This window comes from Stegodyphus dumicola, chromosome 8 (genome assembly GCF_044657685.1).
Source record: "Stegodyphus dumicola isolate Sdum_Otavi_A_Nest chromosome 8, ASM4465768v1".
NCBI classification, from domain to species: domain Eukaryota; kingdom Metazoa; phylum Arthropoda; class Arachnida; order Araneae; family Eresidae; genus Stegodyphus; species Stegodyphus dumicola.
Window position 1 is genome coordinate 161,360,334 of NC_140775.1, and position 22,094 is coordinate 161,382,427.

At 31.6% G+C, this 22,094-nt stretch overlaps 1 protein-coding gene across 6 annotated transcripts in view; it reads right to left on the bottom strand.

Annotated features, from left to right (window-relative positions):
- LOC118188334 (fas apoptotic inhibitory molecule 1) overlaps nt 1-22,094 on the bottom strand; it is a 54,456-nt gene that overhangs the window by 11,291 nt on the left and 21,071 nt on the right. For all 6 annotated transcript variants that reach the window (XR_015042779.1, XR_015042778.1, XR_015042780.1 and 3 more), the window contains 2 exons: nt 17,035-17,257; nt 264-313 (listed from right to left, as the gene is read on the bottom strand). Coding sequence is in view for 3 of the 6 variants with exons in the window: in XM_085822663.1 (XP_085678789.1) it covers nt 264-313; nt 17,035-17,257 (273 nt within the window). In the remaining 3 variants the exon portion in view is untranslated. The remainder of the gene's footprint in view (nt 1-263; nt 314-17,034; nt 17,258-22,094) is intronic.

Sequence of the window (22,094 nt, forward strand, 5' to 3'; positions counted from 1 at the left end):
GTCACAATAAAGATTTGTTTTTGTTTCATATTGTTTACTCCAATCAAAATATAACATTATGTAATATTTTGTAGAAAACCTCCTGAAAACATCAAATGTATTTGAAACAAAAGTATCTGTGAACATTAGTGACATTGAAGCAAATTTGACATCGTTCAAAGAGCTGAGTACTACAAACTCAACATGATTAAGTATTACAGATTAGTGAACACTAAATAAACATCATTAAGAGAGATAATTAAATAAATATGCATAAGACATACTGCTGTTTCCATTTTTTCTCCATTCACCCATACATCAAGAGTATCCTTCTCTAAAAATTAGAAATATTAAAATTAATAAAATAAATAACTTTCACCATTGAATAAATTAAAATGTTTATAAATATGATATTTACATAATATAAGGCAATGCACAGAAATTCTTTATAAAATATATCACACTACAAATTAAAAACAGTACAAAGTCTGAGATCCAGACGTCGAATATCCAGAATGATCTAAACTTTGGACCTCAAAGCCACCACCAACTTTTTTTTTGTATGCTTTACACATGCGCACTTAATTTTTTTCTCTTCCGTTATAAAACACGAGGAGAGTTTCGATTCTTAATTTCACTCTGGCATTAAATAAAATATCTCGTTATTGAAGAAACAATTATTTTAGCATTAATTTGTGTGATCAATAATTTGGCTCTGTAGCTGCGTATCTGCTTTGCATACATCTTAAACTGAAACATTCTAAGTAGAGACATCGCTGATTTTACACTATTAATATATTATATTCCTGACACCAACCTGGCGAATCATTATTTATTATTTGCATCCATCACCGCATGTTTATCAGCACTTGACAACTTGAATAATGACTCATGCAACAACGCCTAAACAATTTTTTTATATTAGTAATTGAATAACAAAGAGTATGGTAACCTTTTATGTTTACCTTATTGCTTGGCGATGATTAAAGTTAAATCCTCTAAGAAATGTTGACGAGAAAAATTTAACAAAAATTTTTTTCCATATGCTTCCATATGCTTTGGACCTCAAAGCCACCACCAACTTTTTTTTTGTATGCTTTACACATGCGCACTTAATTTTTTTCTCTTCCGTTATAAAACACGAGGAGAGTTTCGATTCTTAATTTCACTCTGGCATTAAATAAAATATCTCGTTATTGAAGAAACAATTATTTTAGCATTAATTTGTGTGATCAATAATTTGGCTCTGTAGCTGCGTATCTGCTTTGCATACATCTTAAACTGAAACATTCTAAGTAGAGACATCGCTGATTTTACACTATTAATATATTATATTCCTGACACCAACCTGGCGAATCATTATTTATTATTTGCATCCATCACCGCATGTTTATCAGCACTTGACAACTTGAATAATGACTCATGCAACAACGCCTAAACAATTTTTTTATATTAGTAATTGAATAACAAAGAGTATGGTAACCTTTTATGTTTACCTTATTGCTTGGCGATGATTAAAGTTAAATCCTCTAAGAAATGTTGACGAGAAAAATTTAACAAAAATTTTTTTCCATATGCTAAAACTAGATTTTTTTCATGACACTTATAAACCAAAAGGGGTACTTTTCCACTTCGCCGGCACAAATCTCGCCAAGCAGACTTCATTGGCGCCAACATACAATATACACATAAAAAATGTTAACAAATGTTAGTTTTATTTTGAAGGCATAAACATTTTAATATCGTTTAAAATTTTGTAAAAATCCAATAAATAAAGACAAAAAATTTGTAAAAAGACATTAATTTAATAATTTACTATACTATCACAGTTCCACATCCTGATTCGCCGGTTCATATCACATGACCCCAAGTGATCTCATCTCACGCAAACTACGCTACAAAAGTCTAGTTCTCTCAGAATTTATCTACATTAATTTCGAGTTAAATCTTAATTTGGAATACAAGTTTAAATTTATTAATTAAGCAAGAATTATTTCAATTTGTACGAATAGCTTACTCAGAAATTATATAAAACTGCAGTGCTTTACTTTGCTAGTGCATTCTCATTAGGATTGATGAGTTTAACCCTTGACTTTGCCTTTTCTATATTTTTGCCTTCAGGTGAGTGTTGTGATTGCATCCTAATTGATTCAATTACTGCGAATGGCCTTAAAGCATAAAATTGAACTATCCGGTAAAACTTTTATGTAATTGTATGCCAGTATTGAAAGAAACAATCAATCTGATAAGAAATGGCTGCTACTTGTTTTGAAAATGAGGTGCAAAAGGTTACACCAGCGAGGATATTCCGTTTGGCATTAGCTGTACCATTATTGGCGATTTTATTAGCTTGCACCGGCAAAACAGAAAAGTACCCTAAAAGGTTACATTTAGTGCTATTTGAATTAAAAATAACTTATTTGTTTTCACATAAACCCAGAACCGGCACCAGAGCTCGTATCATCGAATTTAGGAAGACATTTTTTTTGGAATTTAGTGAAACACCCAGCAACAAAATTCAGGGATGAGAAAATTTTTAGAATTTAGGGAAAGCACTGGAACCCGAAATTTAGACGCAGTAAAAATTTAGAACTTAAAGAGGCACTTGGTAGCAGAATTCAGGACCCGCAGAGACTACATCAAGCGGTAAAATATCTAGTGCTGGTCCTCCATAAGCCTTAAGGACTGGAAATTTATTTATTCAGAACTCAAATAAGCCTTAAGCATGTGCAAGAAATAGACGTAAGTATAATAAATAACTAAAATAATATAATTCAAGCTTAATTGTCTCAGTGCATGAGAGAAGCAAGACAAGATTTAGCGGAACAACTTGTCTTCCGTCGCCAATCTCATGATACATAACCAATAATGTATAGCGGACGCTATTTAGCTAGGCTAAAATTATACTTTACTGATTCCAAGGAATTTCAGTTAATATAGCAGATTGTGCAGTTTCTTAACTTTCTGAATTGATTCAGCTCATTATTTTATACAGGTTGTTATTATTACAACATTTTTTTTTGAAAATTAAAGTTTGAACTTTCAATTATGCCAAAATAATTCTGGAGTTGCCAACAGTATCTACAAAGTGACAGTATGTTTCTATGTTCATTGATGGATAAAGGTATTTTTGTCTCAAAATCTGGTGTGTGTGTGTATGTGAATATGGCAAAGCCTCGAGGGCTATCTGCCTAAAGGGAGGGATGCCTTTCGTGGAGGACTTTCTAAGGGAAACTGGCTCGTATACACGTTACACATGGGGAAAACCATGAAAACGCCCATGCAGCCAGCCCGTTCGCGGGATTCGAACCTCGGACCGAACTACCAGTGTTCAGCGACTTTACCGCTCGGCCGCTGGTGGGCACCTTAAAATCTGGAGGAGTATGGCATGGAAAAATCAATTGTATATGACATAAGAAAACAGAAAAAGGAACTTTTTGAATTTTTTGCCGATTTTGACACATTGCAATAAAAACAGGAAAAATTTAACAAATTAAATTGCAAAATTATTCGTTATGCTAAAAGTGATGGTCAGACAGCTTCAGAGCAAAGGCGTACCATTGACTGGTCCAATGCTAATGGCTGAAGTCAAAATATTTCATGAAGAAATGAACTTAAAAAATGAATGCACATATTCAACAGGTTGGTTAACCAAATTTAAAAATCACCATGGAACAAAATTAAAATTTTGCTCCTGTTGATAAAATACACAATTTAGTATTTAAACCACCCTATTCTTAATATGAATTCTTAAGAAATTTATAGTGTCTCATGTTAATGTGGTGTAACCTTCTCATCATTATAGACGGAAAATTTCGTACAGAAGGCTGATCCGTCTAAGAATATAAATCTTATGCACGAAAAGAAGAAGCAAATAAACATTGCCGGATATTTTCACACATAAGCCAAGAACTTTGGGAACTTTTTCTGAAGCTAAATTACGGGGGACGACTTACATACGGATCATAAAAAACATACAATAAATATAGACAATAGTATAGGGTACAATAAGTATTTTTTTATTAATTAGGTGAAAATGATTCGCTAAATTTCGTACATTTTTACTTCCTTTAGTTTATATTTCTTAAGTTTATGAAAAAAATTATTTTTTATTAAATTAGTTATTCGTGTTAAAGCAGAAGTGAATTGGCACCTAGATCTGTTAAGCGTATTGTTTAACTAGAATGATCTGGCAACCACGAGTGAAAAAGAGCAATGTGGAAAGCTAGTGGCCATTGTTTTAGTGCTTCAACTGATAGTGAAGCTGCTGAGCTATTTGCAGATGAATTCATTTAACTCGTTAATAGTGAAAACCAAATGAAACTGGTCTTTTCTGGCTGCAAACTGGAACCATGAAACGCCTTAGCAACCTCTACAGAAAAGGCTCTAACTGGTGTCAAAGATTCCAAAGTGAGACCAACAATTTTAGCAAGCGCAGATGCTGCAGGAATGCATAAGAGTAAACTTTTCGTAATTAGAAAAAATATGCACGAACTCGAGCATTTAAAGGAGTAAAGATTTTCCTTGTTATATATCATGCAAATAAAAAAACAACATGGTGACACACGCACTAATGAATGATTGGTTTGAAAATCATCTCACCCCCAAGGCTTGGCAACATTTGAATTCGTTGGTTTACCTGATGATGCAAAAATTGCCCTGAATGTATAATAACTGTTTGGTTCACACTTCAATTAAATTTTAGTAAAAGATAATGTATCCGTATTATTCTTTCCTCCAAACCGTATGTCTATCATTCAGCCTATTGAAATCAGAATAGTGTGCGTGCTGGTAAAATGCAAATATAAAGTACCATTTTTAAAATACATGTTAAATTTCTAAATAATGACAAGACTATTCAAGAATACTTTAGCATAAAATCTGCTGTATGGAGCATCACAAGACCTTGGGAAGATGTGTCTCCAAATACTTTAAAAAGTGCTTGGCATAATTTATGGCTAGTTCCCCTATTTCATGGTAGGATGATGACGATAATAGCCTCGAATTTAAAGGCTTTCTGATAGCGTAAACAAAATGTGAAATTTTCCAATTACCATAATTTCCGGAAGAAAGGCCGCATCAGCGTAAATGCCGCACTCGAGAAAAATGGCGGGAAAAAAATTAAAATTACACAGAAACGCCGCATCAGCGTAAACGCCGCAATAGATTAAATTGAGCGTGACATCGTCGTGGGCCGTATAGATGCAAAAACTCAACCTAAGTCCTGATATATGACATACCAGTTAAGAAAAATGCATTAAATGAAACCATAACTCAAAAATAAATTAAAGGTAAGAAATGTATAGCTTCTGTGCCGTTTAGAGACATTTTCAAAAATTTTCCGCTCCCTAATTAAAAACTATCCAACAAGTACTTGTACCCTAACTGATGGGATCTGTATTTGGCAGAATGCCAAAAAAAATCCATTCATGCTGAAGGGGAAATACGTCAGAGTTCATTATTGCGAGGCAGGTGGAGTCGTGTCCGCCTTTGAAAAAAATTGCAGAAAAGGCAGGGGTGGAAAGAGGATGGGTCCTGGAAGATTCATGGAATGGCAGAGGAGAGAGACTATTCAAACTGATGAGAATGTTGATTTGAAAGGGGGAAGAATGTTATTGTTCTGAGATCTCGTTTAGGGTGAATAAGGCATGTAGGTCCGTTCAAGGAAAATAACGTAAACAAAATAATGTTCGCAAAAAGCAACTGAGTGGTCTTTTGTGTGGGAACAGCACCAATCTATGCACAATGACAAGGCCATCCAAACTATGTACAATGACCATCATAGGAAATATTTTATTTTTAGTGCACCTAAATGCCGCATGGGTAGAAATGCCGCACCTGCTGAAAATTTAAGTTTTAAACACGTAAATGCCGCAGCGTTTCTTCCAGAAATTACGGTAATGGATTTCATAACGAAATATAGAGAAGCACTAATAAATGAAGATGATATAACAGAAATTTTTAATTGTAATGAAACCCTAACCATGAATCAATTAATGGACAGTGAAATCTGTAGTATGGTTCTAGATCCAGAAAATATCATTACCGGTAGTGAAGAAAGTGACAGACAGGTTATTGAAAACGAAAAAATTTCGACTGACAACATAGTCGGAATGCTTGACACTGCAATTAGAGGACTTGAAAACGGAACTTTTTAACTGAACAAGAAATTATGTCTGTCTATAGAAATAAAGAGAAAACATTAGCACAAAAAAACGAAGCAACTTCAACAACTTACATTGAAAGAAATGTTTAATAAAATAAACGAATAAATATTAAGCTTTTTTTGTAAATTTTAATACTCTTTAGATCATAAATGCTTCATTATTTCATAAATCACAGTTTCATATTTTTAATTTCATAAGTTCTACATGCCATTTTACTAGATTTAAACAGATGATCAAATATCCAGAAAAATTCCAAATCAGGAAATCACAGTTTCATATTTTTAATTTCATAAGTTCTACATGCCATTTTACTAGATTTAAACAGATGATCAAATATCCAGAAAAATTCCAAATCAAAATTCCCGCAGTCCCAACGAGTCCGGATCTCGGACTTAATATTGTACCTTAGATATATCACATTTGTAACCGCATGGAAATACTCTAGCATGGTGCAACATCTTGTAGAACACTAAAAATTCATTTCCAACACTTAAAATGACTTTAAATATATACCACATTTACTCATATATACCATATTCACTCATATATCCCCCCCCCAGTTTTGCAACACAAGTTTTTGAAAAAAATTTTAATATTTACGTAATGTTCTCCTTCTTTAAGATGATCAGAAAGAGAGCTGCTTTAAATTTTAAAATGGATTCTTCCACATAGTGCTTTCATTCTACTAACTGATTAGCTTATGGAATTTGGGTGCACAGACTCTGACTAATGAAGCAATAATAGTAAAGAACTAAAAGGGAAAAGAGAGAAAGACAGAGATCTGATGTTTTTAATGGTTCTTGAAGGTGAAGATTTAGTAATGTTTGAATGTATGCATATATATTTGGATGTATGTGTTCATGTATGCAAGCATATATGTACATACACTGCTCAAAAAAAAAAATGGGACAGTTCTATATCTCCCGTTCTACTGGGCCAATTGACAAAATTCAAATTGCATTCTTCATGTCTCAAAAGCGCAACTTAGGATATATATTAGATTTATATATAGCACTATTCTAACATAGGTATTTTGACACAAAATCGGACTTTTTCTGAAATAACATACCAATTTTTTTTACATATTTCGATTCCACGACTCAAATTACGCCTAAATATGAAATTTTGTAAAATTTGGAGCGAAATTTACGGAGAAATTCACAAATTTATGTTGGCACTTTTTGTTCAGTTTGCGCCAAGAATAGTTCACTTGGCGAACGTCTTAATATATGGCAACCTTGTTTCCTTTCCTGTGAGAGGAAAAAAAGTCACCATCATTCTTTTTTCCAAATAATATTCTTTATATATTTTTTATTATAACTGTTATTATTTTAAGTAATTTTTTCTTTTTCGAATTTCATTTTAATTGTTTAAGTTGCATTTTTTTCTTCGAATAACTGTTTTAAAAATTTCTATTTACCTATTCAAGCTGCGTCAATAACGGTGCAGCGTTTATTTATTTATTTTTTCAAATAGTTTTCTTTATATATATTTATTTGTCATAGTTATTATTTTAGGAAAATTTTTAAATTTTTATACTTTTATTTTAATTGTTTGTGTTGCATTGTCTCTTCAGATAACTGTTTTAAAATTTTCTATTCCTTCGAACTGAGCATTTTAAATATATTTATTAATATAAATTTTCCAGAATTTGATTTTATTTATTTGAATTGCATTTCTTTCGGAAGAATACTTTGCAACCCAGACTACGATGCATTTGAAAACTGCATATATTAAAAGAGAAAATACAGTAAAGCACAGTTAACACGCCTTTCAATGTTCCATTCAGAAAAGATATGTATAAATAAGAGAGATGTATAACCGACATTTTAACTTAGGATGACTTGCATACACTGCTTTAAACAGTTTTATCATTGTGCCCATTACTTTACACAATTTTATCCTACATTTGGTTTCTTAAAATGTTATTCATATTTTAGTCAAATATTTTATTTTTGAAATCCCAAGAATCAAATATCATAAGATTAAAGGTTTTAAATTTTAAAAAAATTACAAATACTAAATTTTACGCAAAAATTTATTTTTTTCTCTTTTTCTTCAGGCATTCTACTTTATTCTTGCTCTTTTTAGGTATTCTGCAAGTACATTAAAATGCATCCAACTTTTCGAAATATCTTGGTATTTCTGACAACCATTTTAAATCAAGTTATCGCCTTCCATTTCATAAAGGCCCACAAACGGCCGAGTGGTAAAGTCCCTGAACACTGATAGTTCACTCCGGGGTTCTAATCCCAGTAAACGGGCTGGTTACATGGGCGTTTTCGTGGATTTTCTCATGTGTACCGTGTATGCCAGCTGGTTTCCCTTAGAAAGTCTTCCACGAAGAAATCCCTCCCTTTAGGCAGATAACCCTCGTGTGCTTTGCCATAATTGAATAATCCAATCCAATCCAATCCTTAATTAAATATAATTGATTTGTAACTTCTACTAGAGCTGACGGTTAAAATTGAAGTGCAAATAAATAATATCGTGTGCAATCTTGATTAATATAAAATTAAAAATATTTGCATAGAAAAATATTTTCATTCAGACAAAGTTTTTTGAAATATTTGTAATTACATTATAAGAAGGATTTATTAATAACCGTAATAATTACTTATTATATTATTGATGATTAGGATTCAGTTCTTGACAATTACATTCTAAATTAGAATTTTAAGGATATAATGAAAATACGCTACGCACAAAAATAAATTTTAGGATAAAAAATGAGTTGATTTTTTATGTTTTAAAACTTCTTAAATTAATTTAATAAACATCGTATCCTCGATGTTAATTGAATCCAGAATGTTGTGTGTCGTTTATATAATTATTTCTACTTGTCCACAGAAGCTACTGACTTATCCAGCCATTAAGTAGCTGCAGATCATTTCTACATAACCATTGAACTTCCATTAATTCAGTCTCTAGAGGGTTGCATGTTTATATCATAATTTGACTTTTATAAAAATGATTATTCTAAATCTTATGTTTCTATAAAAATATACTGTGCTTTAAAAATATGGATGACAGTATCAGCCGCTCTTTCAGCCACTTCATAAGCAACAGTTTCTTTAGAAATAAATTATGCAGTTAATGTCATAAAATATTTTCATAAAATTCAAATAAACATCAAACAAAAATTCTTGCTTTTAGACAATTTGATTTAAACAAAGTTAAAGTAAAGTAGCAGACGATAAAACGCCGAAGGTAAAAATTTACTCTTACAAAAATTTACTCTTATTTTAAAAAAAAAAAAAAAAGAAGAAGAAGAAGAAGAAAGAGAGAAATTAAAAAAAAATAGTTAAAAATTTGAATAATATCATCTGTAATTTTTAAAAAAATAGCTTTTCATATAGTATTAATAAATATTTATTACGCATCATTGAGGAAAAATATTTCATATAATTAATTCTCCATAAAATTTTACTTGAAATTTAAGGTTAAAAATAGCTGTGGCAATTCACTGTAACAAAAATCCAAAAATCACATTTGGTGTTATTATCGCTCAAAAAAAAGATGGCAAATTTCAAAACGTGAAAATATGTAAATTCGTGTATATCTTAGAAAATTTTGAATAAAAAATCTAATTTTTTGCAGATATGCTTAAAAATACACCTTCTTTAAGATGATGGTAAAACTTTTATAGGTTATAATTCAAAATTTTTTTCTAAAAATTTATAAAAATTATTTAAAAATAGAAATTTAAAAAATAAAACACAAAAAATGGGTAAATTTTATTTGGAATGAACCTAAATTTCGAAATGTGAAAGGAAAAATAATAAAAGTTTAATAAAAAAAAGAGATATTAATAAATATTTACCAAATTCAATTAACATTGAGGAGCTAAAATTTTGAGAGCTAATATTTTAAAAACTACTCGTACGATTTTTACGAAACTTGGTATTCAGGCATAACTTGAGTCGTAGAATCGAAATATGGAAACATATTGATATGTTATTTCAGAAAAAGTCTGATTTTGTGTCAAAATACCTATGTTAGAATAGTGCTATATATAAATCTAATATATATCCTAAGTCGCGCTTTCGAGACATGAAAAACGTAGTTTGAATTTTGTCAATCGGCCCAGTAGAACGGGAGATATAGCACTGTCCCCCCCCTTTTTTTTTTGAGCAGTGTACCTATGCGATTGTATGCACACACGCATAGGTAAATACATAACAGAAGAGTACCTTTTTTTTTAATAAAAAATATTGTGAAAGTCTGTGTGATTGTGATAGTTGTCATAAGTTTATTCATGAATGCTTTTCATCTCTTTCGTTCTTACTGCAATCACATCCTTTAGAAATTAAACTATTCACATAATTTCTCCCTGTCAATTTTTGTATAACATGTAAGTAAATAATGGTACACTGCTCAAAAAAAAAAAAAAAAAAAAAAAACGGGACAGTGCTATATCTCCCGTTCGACTGGGCCGACTGACAAAATTCAACCTGCGTTTTTCATGTCTCGAAAGCGCGACTTAGGATATATATTAGATTTATATATAGCACTATTCTAACATAGGTATTTTGACACAAAATCGGACTTTTTCTGAAATAACATACCAATTTTTTTCCATATTTCGATTCTACGACTCAAATTATGCCAGAATACCAAGTTTTGTAAAAATCGTACGAGTAGTTTTTAAAATATTAGCTCTCAAAATTTTAGCTCCTCAATGTTAATTGAATTTGGCAAATATTTATTAATATCTCTTTGTTTATTAAACTTTTTTGATTTTTTCTCTCACATTTCGAAATTTAGGTTCATTCCAAATAAAATTTACCCATTTTTTGTGTTTTATTTTTAAAATTTCTATTTTAAAATAATTTTTATAAATTTTTCGAAAAAAATTTTGAATTATAACCTATAAAATTTTTACCATCATCTTAAAGTAGGTGTATTTTTAAGCATATCTGCAAAAAATTAGGCTTTTTTATTCAAAATTTTCTAAGATATACACGAATTTACATATTTTCGCGTTTTGAAATTTGGCATCTTTTTTTGAGCGATAATAACGCCAAATGTGGTCTATGGATTTTTGTTACACTGAACTGCCACAGCTATTTTTAACCTTAAATTTCAAGTAAAATTTTACGGAGAATTAATTATATGACATTTTTTCCCCTCAATGATGCGTAATAAATATTTATTAATACTATATTTAAAGCTATTTTTTAAAATTATATATGATATTATTCAAATTTTTAACTATTTTTTTTAAATTTCTCTATATCTTAAAAAAAAAAAAAAAAATAAGAGTAAATTTTTGTATGAGTAAATTTTTACCTTCGGCGTTTTATCGTCTGCTGCTTTACTTCGTTTAAATCGAATTGTCTAAAACTGAGAATTTTTGTTTGATGTTTATTTGAATTTTATGACAGTAACTGCATAATTTATTTCTAAAAACAAACTGTTGATTTTGAAGTGGCTGAAAGAGCGGCTGATACATATTTTTAAAGCACAGTATATTTTTATAGAAACATAAGATTTAGAATAATCATTTTTATAAAAGTCAAATTATGATATAAACATACAACCCTCTAGAGACTGAATTAATAGAAGTTCGGTGGTTGTGTAGACATACAGTGAATACAGTCAAAAGTCGTTAATCCGGACTCGTCGGGACTTCGGCGATTCCGGATTATCGATTTTTCCGGATTATAGATCATCAGTTTAAATCTCGTAAGATGGCATGCAGAAATTCTAAAATTAAAAATATGAAACCGTAATTTATGAAATAAAGAACAATTATGATCTAAAGGGTATCAAAATTTGCAAAAAGAAAAAGCTTAATATTTATTTGTTTACTTTATTAAACATTTCTTTCAATGTAAGTTGTTTAAGTTTTGCTTCGTTTCATGTGATAATACTTTCTCTTTAATTCTATTAAACAGACATAATTTCTTGTTCAGTTACAAAGTTCCGCCGTTCAAGTCCTATAATTGCTGTGTCAAGAACACCGACTAATTTGTCAATCGAAATTTTTTTGTTTTCAATAACCTCTGTCACTTTTCTTCGCTATCGGAAGCGAATTATAATGACGAGGAACTTGTTTTAAATCATATCAAAGACGGAGCATATCGAGATGAAATACTACATTTGGTAAGGAATTATAAGCCAAATAAAATAAAAACATCTGCGCTGAAGATAAGGATAGTGCTGACAAATCAACTTCCAATTCATTACGCGCCCGCCGCCGAGCAGCGTGAAATTGATAAACAGATTTCGGATTTCAAAACACACTTTCGCTTTAGATCCTTTACATATTAACAAATATATATCGGAAATTCTATTTGATATAATCGAAAGTTTAAGCTTACTTTTATAAAATTGCTCTTACAGTCTGCAAAAAATAATAAGCCGGATGCAATTCGAAAATTAAGGAACAACGCAATCATCAACATTAACTGAAATAGATAATTAGATAATTTTAGCTTATACGTCCATTATACATAAAATGTGCACGCGAAAACGTATTCTGCACTTGCGCACACTCATATGCGCAGTCGTAAAAGGTCTTACGCGCACGCGTGAACGCCTCTGCGCATGTGTCAACACGGCGCATGCGCAGAAAGTTTTTAGTTTTTATGTCCGGATTATAGATCATTCCGAATTATGGGTGTCCGAATTAACGACTTTTGACTGTATATACTAAATCTTTTACTTTAGCTTAAGTAATTCGGAATTTTTGACGGAATCGTTGTCTGAAGGACTCAGAAGATAAGTCAAATTAAATATTTCGATAACCCAATAAATTCAAGGTCGAAGTTTCAATATTTTATTTTCGGAAGGAGGGGAAATTTTTTTTAGTTTTGGTCCATTATCCTAAGTGTATTTGCTTCGATTCTTTATTTTTTCCATGAAAGCGAAAATCTTACGCATGGTATACATATAACGCGTAGCTTCAAATTAAAATTTAATAATATACAGAGTGGTTATAATCAAAGTTCCACACTAAAACGGTCATAAAAGGAAAACTACTGGATCAAATGTTATCCAACTTGGTAACCGTGTAAAGGAGGTCATGGGAATTTATTTTCCGCGAAAAAAAGGAAGTTGGAAACCTCACCACCAGGAGAAAATGGCGCTGTATGCAATATTGTTAAACGAAATATGGGTCGGAATCTAACTTAACCTTTTGTTACACGGGTTTAACATGTTGCATACCCTTAAGAAACTTTGAAGTAAGCAAATTACCATTTAAAAGCGTTGAATTCGATAAAAGTCGAGTGCGCCATCCGTGTAAGTGAGAAATTCGTCCGTGAAAACCACGAATTAGCGATTAGAAAATGTGAGATCGCAAATCACTAGCACAAGTGCGTACAATCTGGAAATCATTTTCTTACAGATCGCTAATTTGTAATTTTTGAAGCCTGAATTCGGCACTAAAATATGAAGATACTGATTCAAAACGCTTTTAATCGATGTGGGCCAAAGAAATCCCTTATGTTATCTATCTAGTTCCATTGCATTCTCCTACTGCATTCGATTACATAGCAGTCATTCCACACCGTTTAATGTTGAATGACAGCTAGTTTTATAACTGAACCATTTTTCTCTGAAGAGCAGGCGACAGCTGGACCACTGTGATTGCAGCTCACTTAGAGTCAATGTTAAAATGTTTCGTGATACATGAACTGCATGGAACTGCAGTAACATGGCATTTTAGATACTACGATTTTTAGCGCAGGGCTGGGCCTCACCTCACGTGTGTCGCACAGTTACTTAGGAAACATTTCACGAATGAACGTCTTATAGGCCGATAATTCCGTTCTTCCCACAAGACCTCAATCTCTGTGACTTTTGGCTATGGGGTTATCTCAAAAGCACTGTTTATGGTGATATTCTAAACATCTCCGTAACATTCCTCCTGATATGCTAAGAACTGCTGTTAAGAATGCAGTAACAGGTTTTAACTTGCTCTCGGAAAATGCTGGACGCTACATTGAACATGCTTTGTAACACATTTCGGAAACTATTAAACATATTTTAAACAGATGTTTTCATGTCTTATTTCATTTACCAATATTGTATACAGCGCCATTTTTCCTCTGGTGGTGAGTTTTTTAACTCTTTTTTTTTTTTTTCCCCGCGGAAAATAAATTCCCATAACCTCCTTTACACGATTCCCAAGTTTGATAACATTTGGTCCAGTAGTTTTCCTTTTATGACCATTTCAAATTGGAACTTTAATTATAATCACCATGTAAATTAAACTTTAAAAGTCTGAAAGTTTGGTTCAAGTCCCAGCTTTAAAAATATATATATTTAAATATAATATTTTATATTAATCCTCGTAGAAAGAATGTTTTAAGAAGCTAATTTTTCTCTCGCGTTATAGATTGTATAAAAAAAAAACATGATCTTTAATATGATTTAGATTGTTTCAGCCGATATAAGAATCGGGTCACTTTGTGGTACAGAATAAACCCTGCTGGACTGTTTTATTTCTTTGTCATTTAGCAAAAATCTTTTAATTAAAATATTTATGCTTTGTACTTTGCTCTATACTTTGTTTATAGTTAAAATGTCTAGAAAAGCTGTCTTCAGCTGAAACGCAGTTGATGCAATTGATATTTTAAAAAAATTGACAAGAATGCAAAATTTATGGAAGTCTAGGAATCAAAAAATCTTAATTTTTTTGTGTGAGCACTGAAAATAACTGTAGAAGGAAAGAAGAAAATTAGGGAGAAAAGTAAGCGAAAATTTGCAGGGAAATTTGGCTGTCAAAAATGTTTCAAAAAGTCGGACGCTTTTGAATATACCTTCAGAATACTTCAAAGAATTTAGGTGTTCAAAGAGAAAACACTTGGACGTGTTCACCACCACCACCAAATACCATCAATTGAGCTTGTGTTAACAGAAAAGACAAAAACGATATCATTACAGATTAAAGTGAAGAGCGACTGGTTGTAGACTATATGGTTGTATAAATTTAAATTATGTTATAGAACATCATATCATATCATAAATGGAGAATCCCATAATTTTCTCAGTCGAATTATTTGAAGATTCAGGAGTTTATCCAGTGATGTATGTGGATATCACCTAAAGACGTTTTTTTTTTTCCTCCTGATGAAACAGCGGCTGAGCGGTAAATCGCTGAACACTGGTAGTTCGGTCCGAGGTTTGAATCTCGCGAACGGGCTGTCTGCATGGGCGTTTTCGTGGTTTTTCCCATATGTAACGTGTATGCGAGCCAGTTTCCCTTAGAAAGTCCTCCACGAAGGCATCCCTTCCCTTAGGCATAATTAAATAAACCAAAACCTCTTGATGAAACCAGACTTTCCTTTCATCTCATACCTTCAAAAGGTTTAGCCTCTAAAGACTGATAAAGGCTCTGACCAAATACTTCGTGATGAACTTTCTAAGAGAAACCAGCTAGCATACATGGTACACATGAGAAAATCCACGAAAACGCCCATGTAACCAGCCCGTTTACCGGGATTCGAACCCCTGAGTGAACTACCAGTGTTCAACGACTCTCTACCGCTCGGCCGTTTGTGGGCCTTTATGAAATGGAAGGCAATAACTTTATTTAAAATGATTGTCAGAAATACCAAGATTATTTCGAAAAGTTGGATACTTTTTAATATACTTGCAGAATGCCTAAAGAAAAAGAGCAAGAATAAAGTAGAATGCCTGAAGAAAAAGAAAATAAAAAATAAATTTTTGCGTAAAATTTAATATTTCTACTTTTTTTTTAATTTAAAACTTTAATCTTATGATATTTGATTCTTGCGATTTCAAAAATAAAATATTTGACTAAAATATGAATAACATTTTAAGAAACCAAATGTAGGATAAAACTGTGTAAAGCAATGGGCACAATGATTAAACTGTTTAAAGCAGTGTATGCAAGTCATCCTATGTTAAAATGTCCATTATACATCTCTCTTATTTATATATTTCTTTTCTGAACGGAACATTGAAAGGCGTGTTAACTGTGCTTTACTGTAATTTCTCTTTTAATATATGCAGTTTTCAAATGCATCACAGTCTGGGTTACAAAATATTCTTCGGAAAGGAACGCAATTCAAATAAATAAAATCAAATTCTGGAAAATTTATATTAATAAATATATTTAAAATGCTCAGTTCGAAGGAATAGAAAATTTTAAAACAGTTATCTGAAGAGACAATGCAACACAAACAATTAAAATAAAAGTATAAAAATTTAAAAATTTTCCTAAAATAATAACTATGACAAATAAATATATATAAAGAAAACTATTTGAAAAAATAAATAAATAAACGCTGCACCGTTATTGACGCAGCTTGAATAGGTAAATAGAAATTTTTAAAACAGTTATTCGAAGAAAAAAATGCAACTTAAACAATTAAAATGAAATTCGAAAAAGAAAAAATTACTTAAAATAATAACAGTTATAATAAAAAATATATAAAGAATATTATTTGGAAAAAAGAATGATGGTGACTTTTTTTCCTCTCACAGGAAAGGAAACAAGGTTGCCATATATTAAGACGTTCGCCAAGTGAACTATTCTTGGCGCAAACTGAACAAAAAGTGCCAACATAAATTTGTGAATTTCTCCGTAAATTTCGCTCCAAATTTTACAAAATTTCATATTTAGGCGTAATTTGAGTCGTAGAATCGAAATATGTAAAAAAATTGGTATGTTATTTCAGAAAAAGTCCAATTTTGTGTCAAAATACCTATGTTAGAATAGTGCTATATATAAATCTAATATATATCCTAAGTCGCGCTTTCGAGACATGAAGAACGCAATTTGAATTTTGTCAATCGGCCCAGTAGAACGGGAAATATAGCACTGTCCCACTTTTTTTTTTTTTTTTTTTTTTTTTGAGCAGTGTACATGTAAAGAAATATTTTACTGCATAGTTTATATACCTTTACTTACCTAATACGACACGTGATGGCTCATCATCAACATCAACAATCCATGTCTTTAGAATTTTTGATTGATTTTCTTTAAATTTCTTGTAGTGTTTTCCATTTACTACTAAAGAATATTCAAAAGATAGACCTTTTGCTGGGTATATTACAATGGAGCAATTGCTGTTTCCAATTTTAAAATTTTCATGGCCCACTAATTTAAAAAGCCAATCTCGTTTCAGAACTTCCTGCAAATACAGTTATGAACTTAAACATTAATGCAAATGTAAATTATACATTTATACTTTTTATATAGTTACGAAAAAATATCTGTACATAAGTTCAAAACACAGTTACTGATTTCTACGAACTCTTTAAACAGCAATGATTGAAAAAAAGGAGAAAAAAATTATTTTATGTTAAATAATATTAAGCAATTCACAAAATTAAATGTTTGTTGTAAAATTAAGAATTATGGTCTTGTTGCACTATATATTGATTTAAAAAATGAAAAAAAGGTATCTTATGTCTTTTAATTATAACAGAATGGCAACAAAGCTGTTGTTGAAAAACTGATAAGATGATAGAAATTATTCTAGCCCTTTAGATATTACATATTGTGAATGTATATAATGAACTGTACTGAAGAATATTAAAATGTATTTTAAGTGAAGATCTTTCAACTCATCATATTTTTAACAAGCCACTCATTTATTTGATTAAATTAACAATGGCTGCATCATTTGGCATTTTCAGGTGGGCAAGCCTGTTGAGAACATGTCCGATGTGTGTGAAAGAGTGAGGCAAGATGATTTACCTTAAACTTCCATTTTCCAAGTTGCTAATTATTGTTTTACTAAAGTTTACTGAAGTTATTGAATTTTTTCCTTGAAGGTTTTAAACTTTTAAGGCAAAAATGGAAATGATGAAAATAAACAAGTGAGCCACATTCTGCATTTACAAAAGCATATAAAAAGTTAGATGAAGTTTCAGTGATGTTACTGTTGAATATGAAGAAACAGACATGTGTTTTTTCTTATTCAAAAAGAATACAGAAACATTAGAATTGGCACACAGTGCTTATTTAGATACTATAAAAGATGATACAAAATTCGAACCTGAGTTTTAAATTGTAGGGGAATATCAACGCGGTTAGGATACAGTTAGAATGGGAATTATTTCTTGATAATATTAAAAGAAAACTAAATGAAACCAAAATGCACTGTCAGAGAGTAATCAGAAATTAGTTGCTGATGAAAATACATGTAAAACTTTGTGCCAACATCTACCGAAAGTTTATGTTCCCAGGTGATTTAAAAAGCTAGCTTACATTCTTTAATCAGTTTAAAAACATACATGAAAATAATAATGAATGCTGATAAATTCCATTATTTGATAGTGAACAAAAATTTAATCAGAAGCTAGGGATATTGTAAAATACTTTCCTGTGAAGAACGAAAAATTTTAGCTATAGAAAGCACTTCTGAGAGATATGGCCATAAAGAACTCTTAGCTAATTTTTATGTTCAAGAGTACATAAAACTTGTTTTGGATAACGTTCTTTGAGTAGTTTGTACAAAAACTTTTAACACAACTCAGAGCCCTAAGCAGTTTGGGTGTACCAACTAATCAGGTGTGGAACAATTTTATATATGCCTGTGTGTTATTCCTATTCGTGTGTTGCAATCACTTGAAAAATTACTGAACCTGAACAAAATATTTTGAGTCTTGATGCAATAACTGAATTTCTGAAAAGAAAAGTTCAATTAGACGAAAAAATAAAATTAAACTGAGTGGATATTTATTCTCTTTCTAATCCCAAGCACTAGGCAACTAGCCAAAATATTCCTTCCTCTGATGAATTGTGAAGCAATACCTTCTCGTTTTGTTTAAGCGATCATGAAAGGTGTAATTGTAAAAACATGTTTTACACTCCGTTAGATGAAAAAATGTCTCTGGTAAAAAAGGAAGATTTATGCAGAACATGCATGGTTAATGGTCACCTCAGTAATCAATGCTGATCAAATGTTAGGTGTCAGATCTTTTCAGAAGGACATCTGAATTTTTTTTCTTCCAATCTTGAATGTGATAAGTCCAGTGAAATGCATAAGCAGAAAAATGATGAGGGGGGAAGAAAAAAAGAAAACAATCGATTCTTTGAATTCACATGCTACAAATGAAGTTTTCCTTCAGACTCTGGTTGTAAACACACAGGGTAAGAATAATAGCCTGGAAAAATTGAGAATACTGCCTTACAAGTATGACCTTTCTTTGAGAAGACTGGAATCTGCTACTAAGAATTTGGGAAAAATCTGGTATCATGAAGTGTTTAACTAATGGTTGCAAGAAGGAGAGTCCTTACCTTCTTGCAACCATTAGTTGCAATGAGTAAAGACAGCTCCCAAAAGGAAGCTGTCTTTACCCATTGCTCATAACCTCCCACATCATCTAGTCATTAAAGAAAAATCCTCAATATTGTCAATGAAAATAAAACTAGCCTTTGATGCTTTGGCAGAGCTTCTTAATCAGACATCCTTACTTTTAATCAGCTAACTTTGCAATGAATGCTTACAGACTGGAATTAATTTGATCAAAACTACTTCTTCTATTGTAGCAAGATTTTGCTTGTATGAAATTGGTGTGATTTCAGACATTAGAAGAGCTTTTTTACAGATATCTCTAAATGAAACAGATTGAGATTTCTTACGATTTCTTTGCTATAATGATGACGGTAGAATAAAGACATTTCATCACACTCGTGTGATATTTGGTATTGCCAGTAGTCCATTTTTATTGATGGTAGTTATCAGCCACTATTTCTCCAAAGAACTGAGGAAAGAGCAATACTCTAAAGAAGTACTGAAAAAAACTATGCGTCAAATTTAATGTTGATACTAGCATAATAAATATAAAGACAGTTTCAGAGTTAAACACCTTCACTGAATCCACTGCAAACATAATAAAAGAAGGAATATTTGATCTTACAGGATGGGAAAGCACTGTAATTCCTGCTCATTTTTCTACAGTTCCTAAGTCACACGTATGGAAACACAAATGGGGCAAATATTCATAAACATTTAGAAATCAATACCTAAACTTAAAACTTGATGAAAAAGGGGGGAAAAATAACTACACAGAAAATTCTTTCACTCATAAGTCACATACCTGATCCTATATGCTTTCTTTTACCTGCTACAGTGCAAGCTAAACTTTTACTTAAAGCTGCATGAAAAATGGAAGAATCTTGGAATGATGAAGTAAATGAAGAAATTGAAAGAAAATTTCTGAAGTGGTCAAACGACTGCACCATTTGAAAAATATACAGATTTCAAGATGTTAGATGTCACTATGGAGTTCCACTTGAGCATACATACTTTTGTAGATGCAAGTCAGATAGCCTTTTCAGCCTGCATCTTTTTTAGAAATAAAGTTATTGGTTGTTCTAGTGAAAGTTCCAATACTTCAGGCTAAGTCACAGATAACACCACTGAAAAAAATCAACATACCATGATAAGAGCTAATAACAACTACAGTTGGAGCTAGATTATTCGAATCCATGAAAAAGTACTCTAAAAATTGATGAAAATTAAACCTTCTTTTAGACTAATTATTCTTATATGGTTCCTATATGGTTTAGATGGCAAAAACTGTTGGCTTTAGTTTTCCACATGCAAATTTTGATCGGAGGTCGATCGGCGGTAAGCTAACGTGGTTGCCACTGATTGGCCGATGACATCAAGATCGGCGGGTTGGCCGAGTATAATATATATGTACACCGGTATCGGCGAAGGTTCTGGTTCTTGTTCTCTTGTGTGATTATAAGTTAGCATTATGCTAGTTTGCTTTCAATCAAATGATTTTAAACGTAAAGGCTACAGTGTTAGCTCTTTTATTTTATTTACGGAATAAAGCATGAATTTTATTTAGTTTAGTCTTAGCTTTATTTAAGGGAAACAAAATATGCTTTCCTTTATCACCACTGACAACAGGGTTATGGGCCCAGCGCCAACAGCTAATCAGTCATCCAGTTCAACTCAGCATTGAAGGAATTTAGGTGAAGAGGGCCGTTATCCACGAAAAGAAGCTGACCTTTCTTAGAAGTTTGTTCAAGTCGTTGTGCTCACACTTAATTGAAGATGACATTACTACCTGAAGGTTTTGAGTTGTTAAACCATGACAACTGGGATCGATGGAAAGTCGACATGAAAATGCTGTTACTGGATAAAAATTGTTGGAGCTTCATAGAGGACAAAGAAGAAGAATTAGATAAAAGTGCAACAAGACGTGAAAAGCAGGAGTTCACACTAAGAGAGAACAGAGCCTTCACTACATTATATTACGGATTTAAAGCTGAGTTCAGGCCGCTGATACAAGAATGTTCAAGTGGTAAAGAAGCGTGGGAAGTTCTACAGAAGCAATTCGAACCCAAAACAAGAGCAAGGATAATTCAGTTACTGGATGAATTTTTTAGTATTAGATATACGCCAAATGAAGAAATAGGATTATTTATCGCGAGGATAAGAATGACTGCAAAGAAGTTGGCTGAAGCTGGTCACAACTTGGCAGATCTTTTTATAGGATTCCAGGCAATAAGGAGATTACCCCAGGAATACTCCGGCATTGTACAATTGATCTATAGGTGGAAGGACGAAGATTTTACACTGGAAAGAATTGCTGAAGAGCTGGTAAGGGAAGAAAGCTGACTTCGCCAGGTAATTGCCGATTTAGAAGACAGCAAGGTAAGCGTGTTTAATACTATTAGTTTAAACGCAGGGAAAGATAAAGTTGAAAATAAAACTAAATCTAAGAAAAAAATGGGGAATATGAGAATAGGACCTTGTTTCAGATGTCATAAATTTGGGCACTTAATTGCTCAATGTAAAGAAAATGTAAGTAAAAATCAGAAGTTTAAAATAGACGATAAAAATGGACAGTTTAAAGATAAAGAATTAATGTTAGTAGAAAATTATGTAACAACTACAGATAAAGGAGGTAACGCAGATAAATTTAATTGGGTCGTAGATACTGCAGCTACAACTCATTTCTGTAATAATAGAAATTTAATGACAAATTTTGAAGAAATAA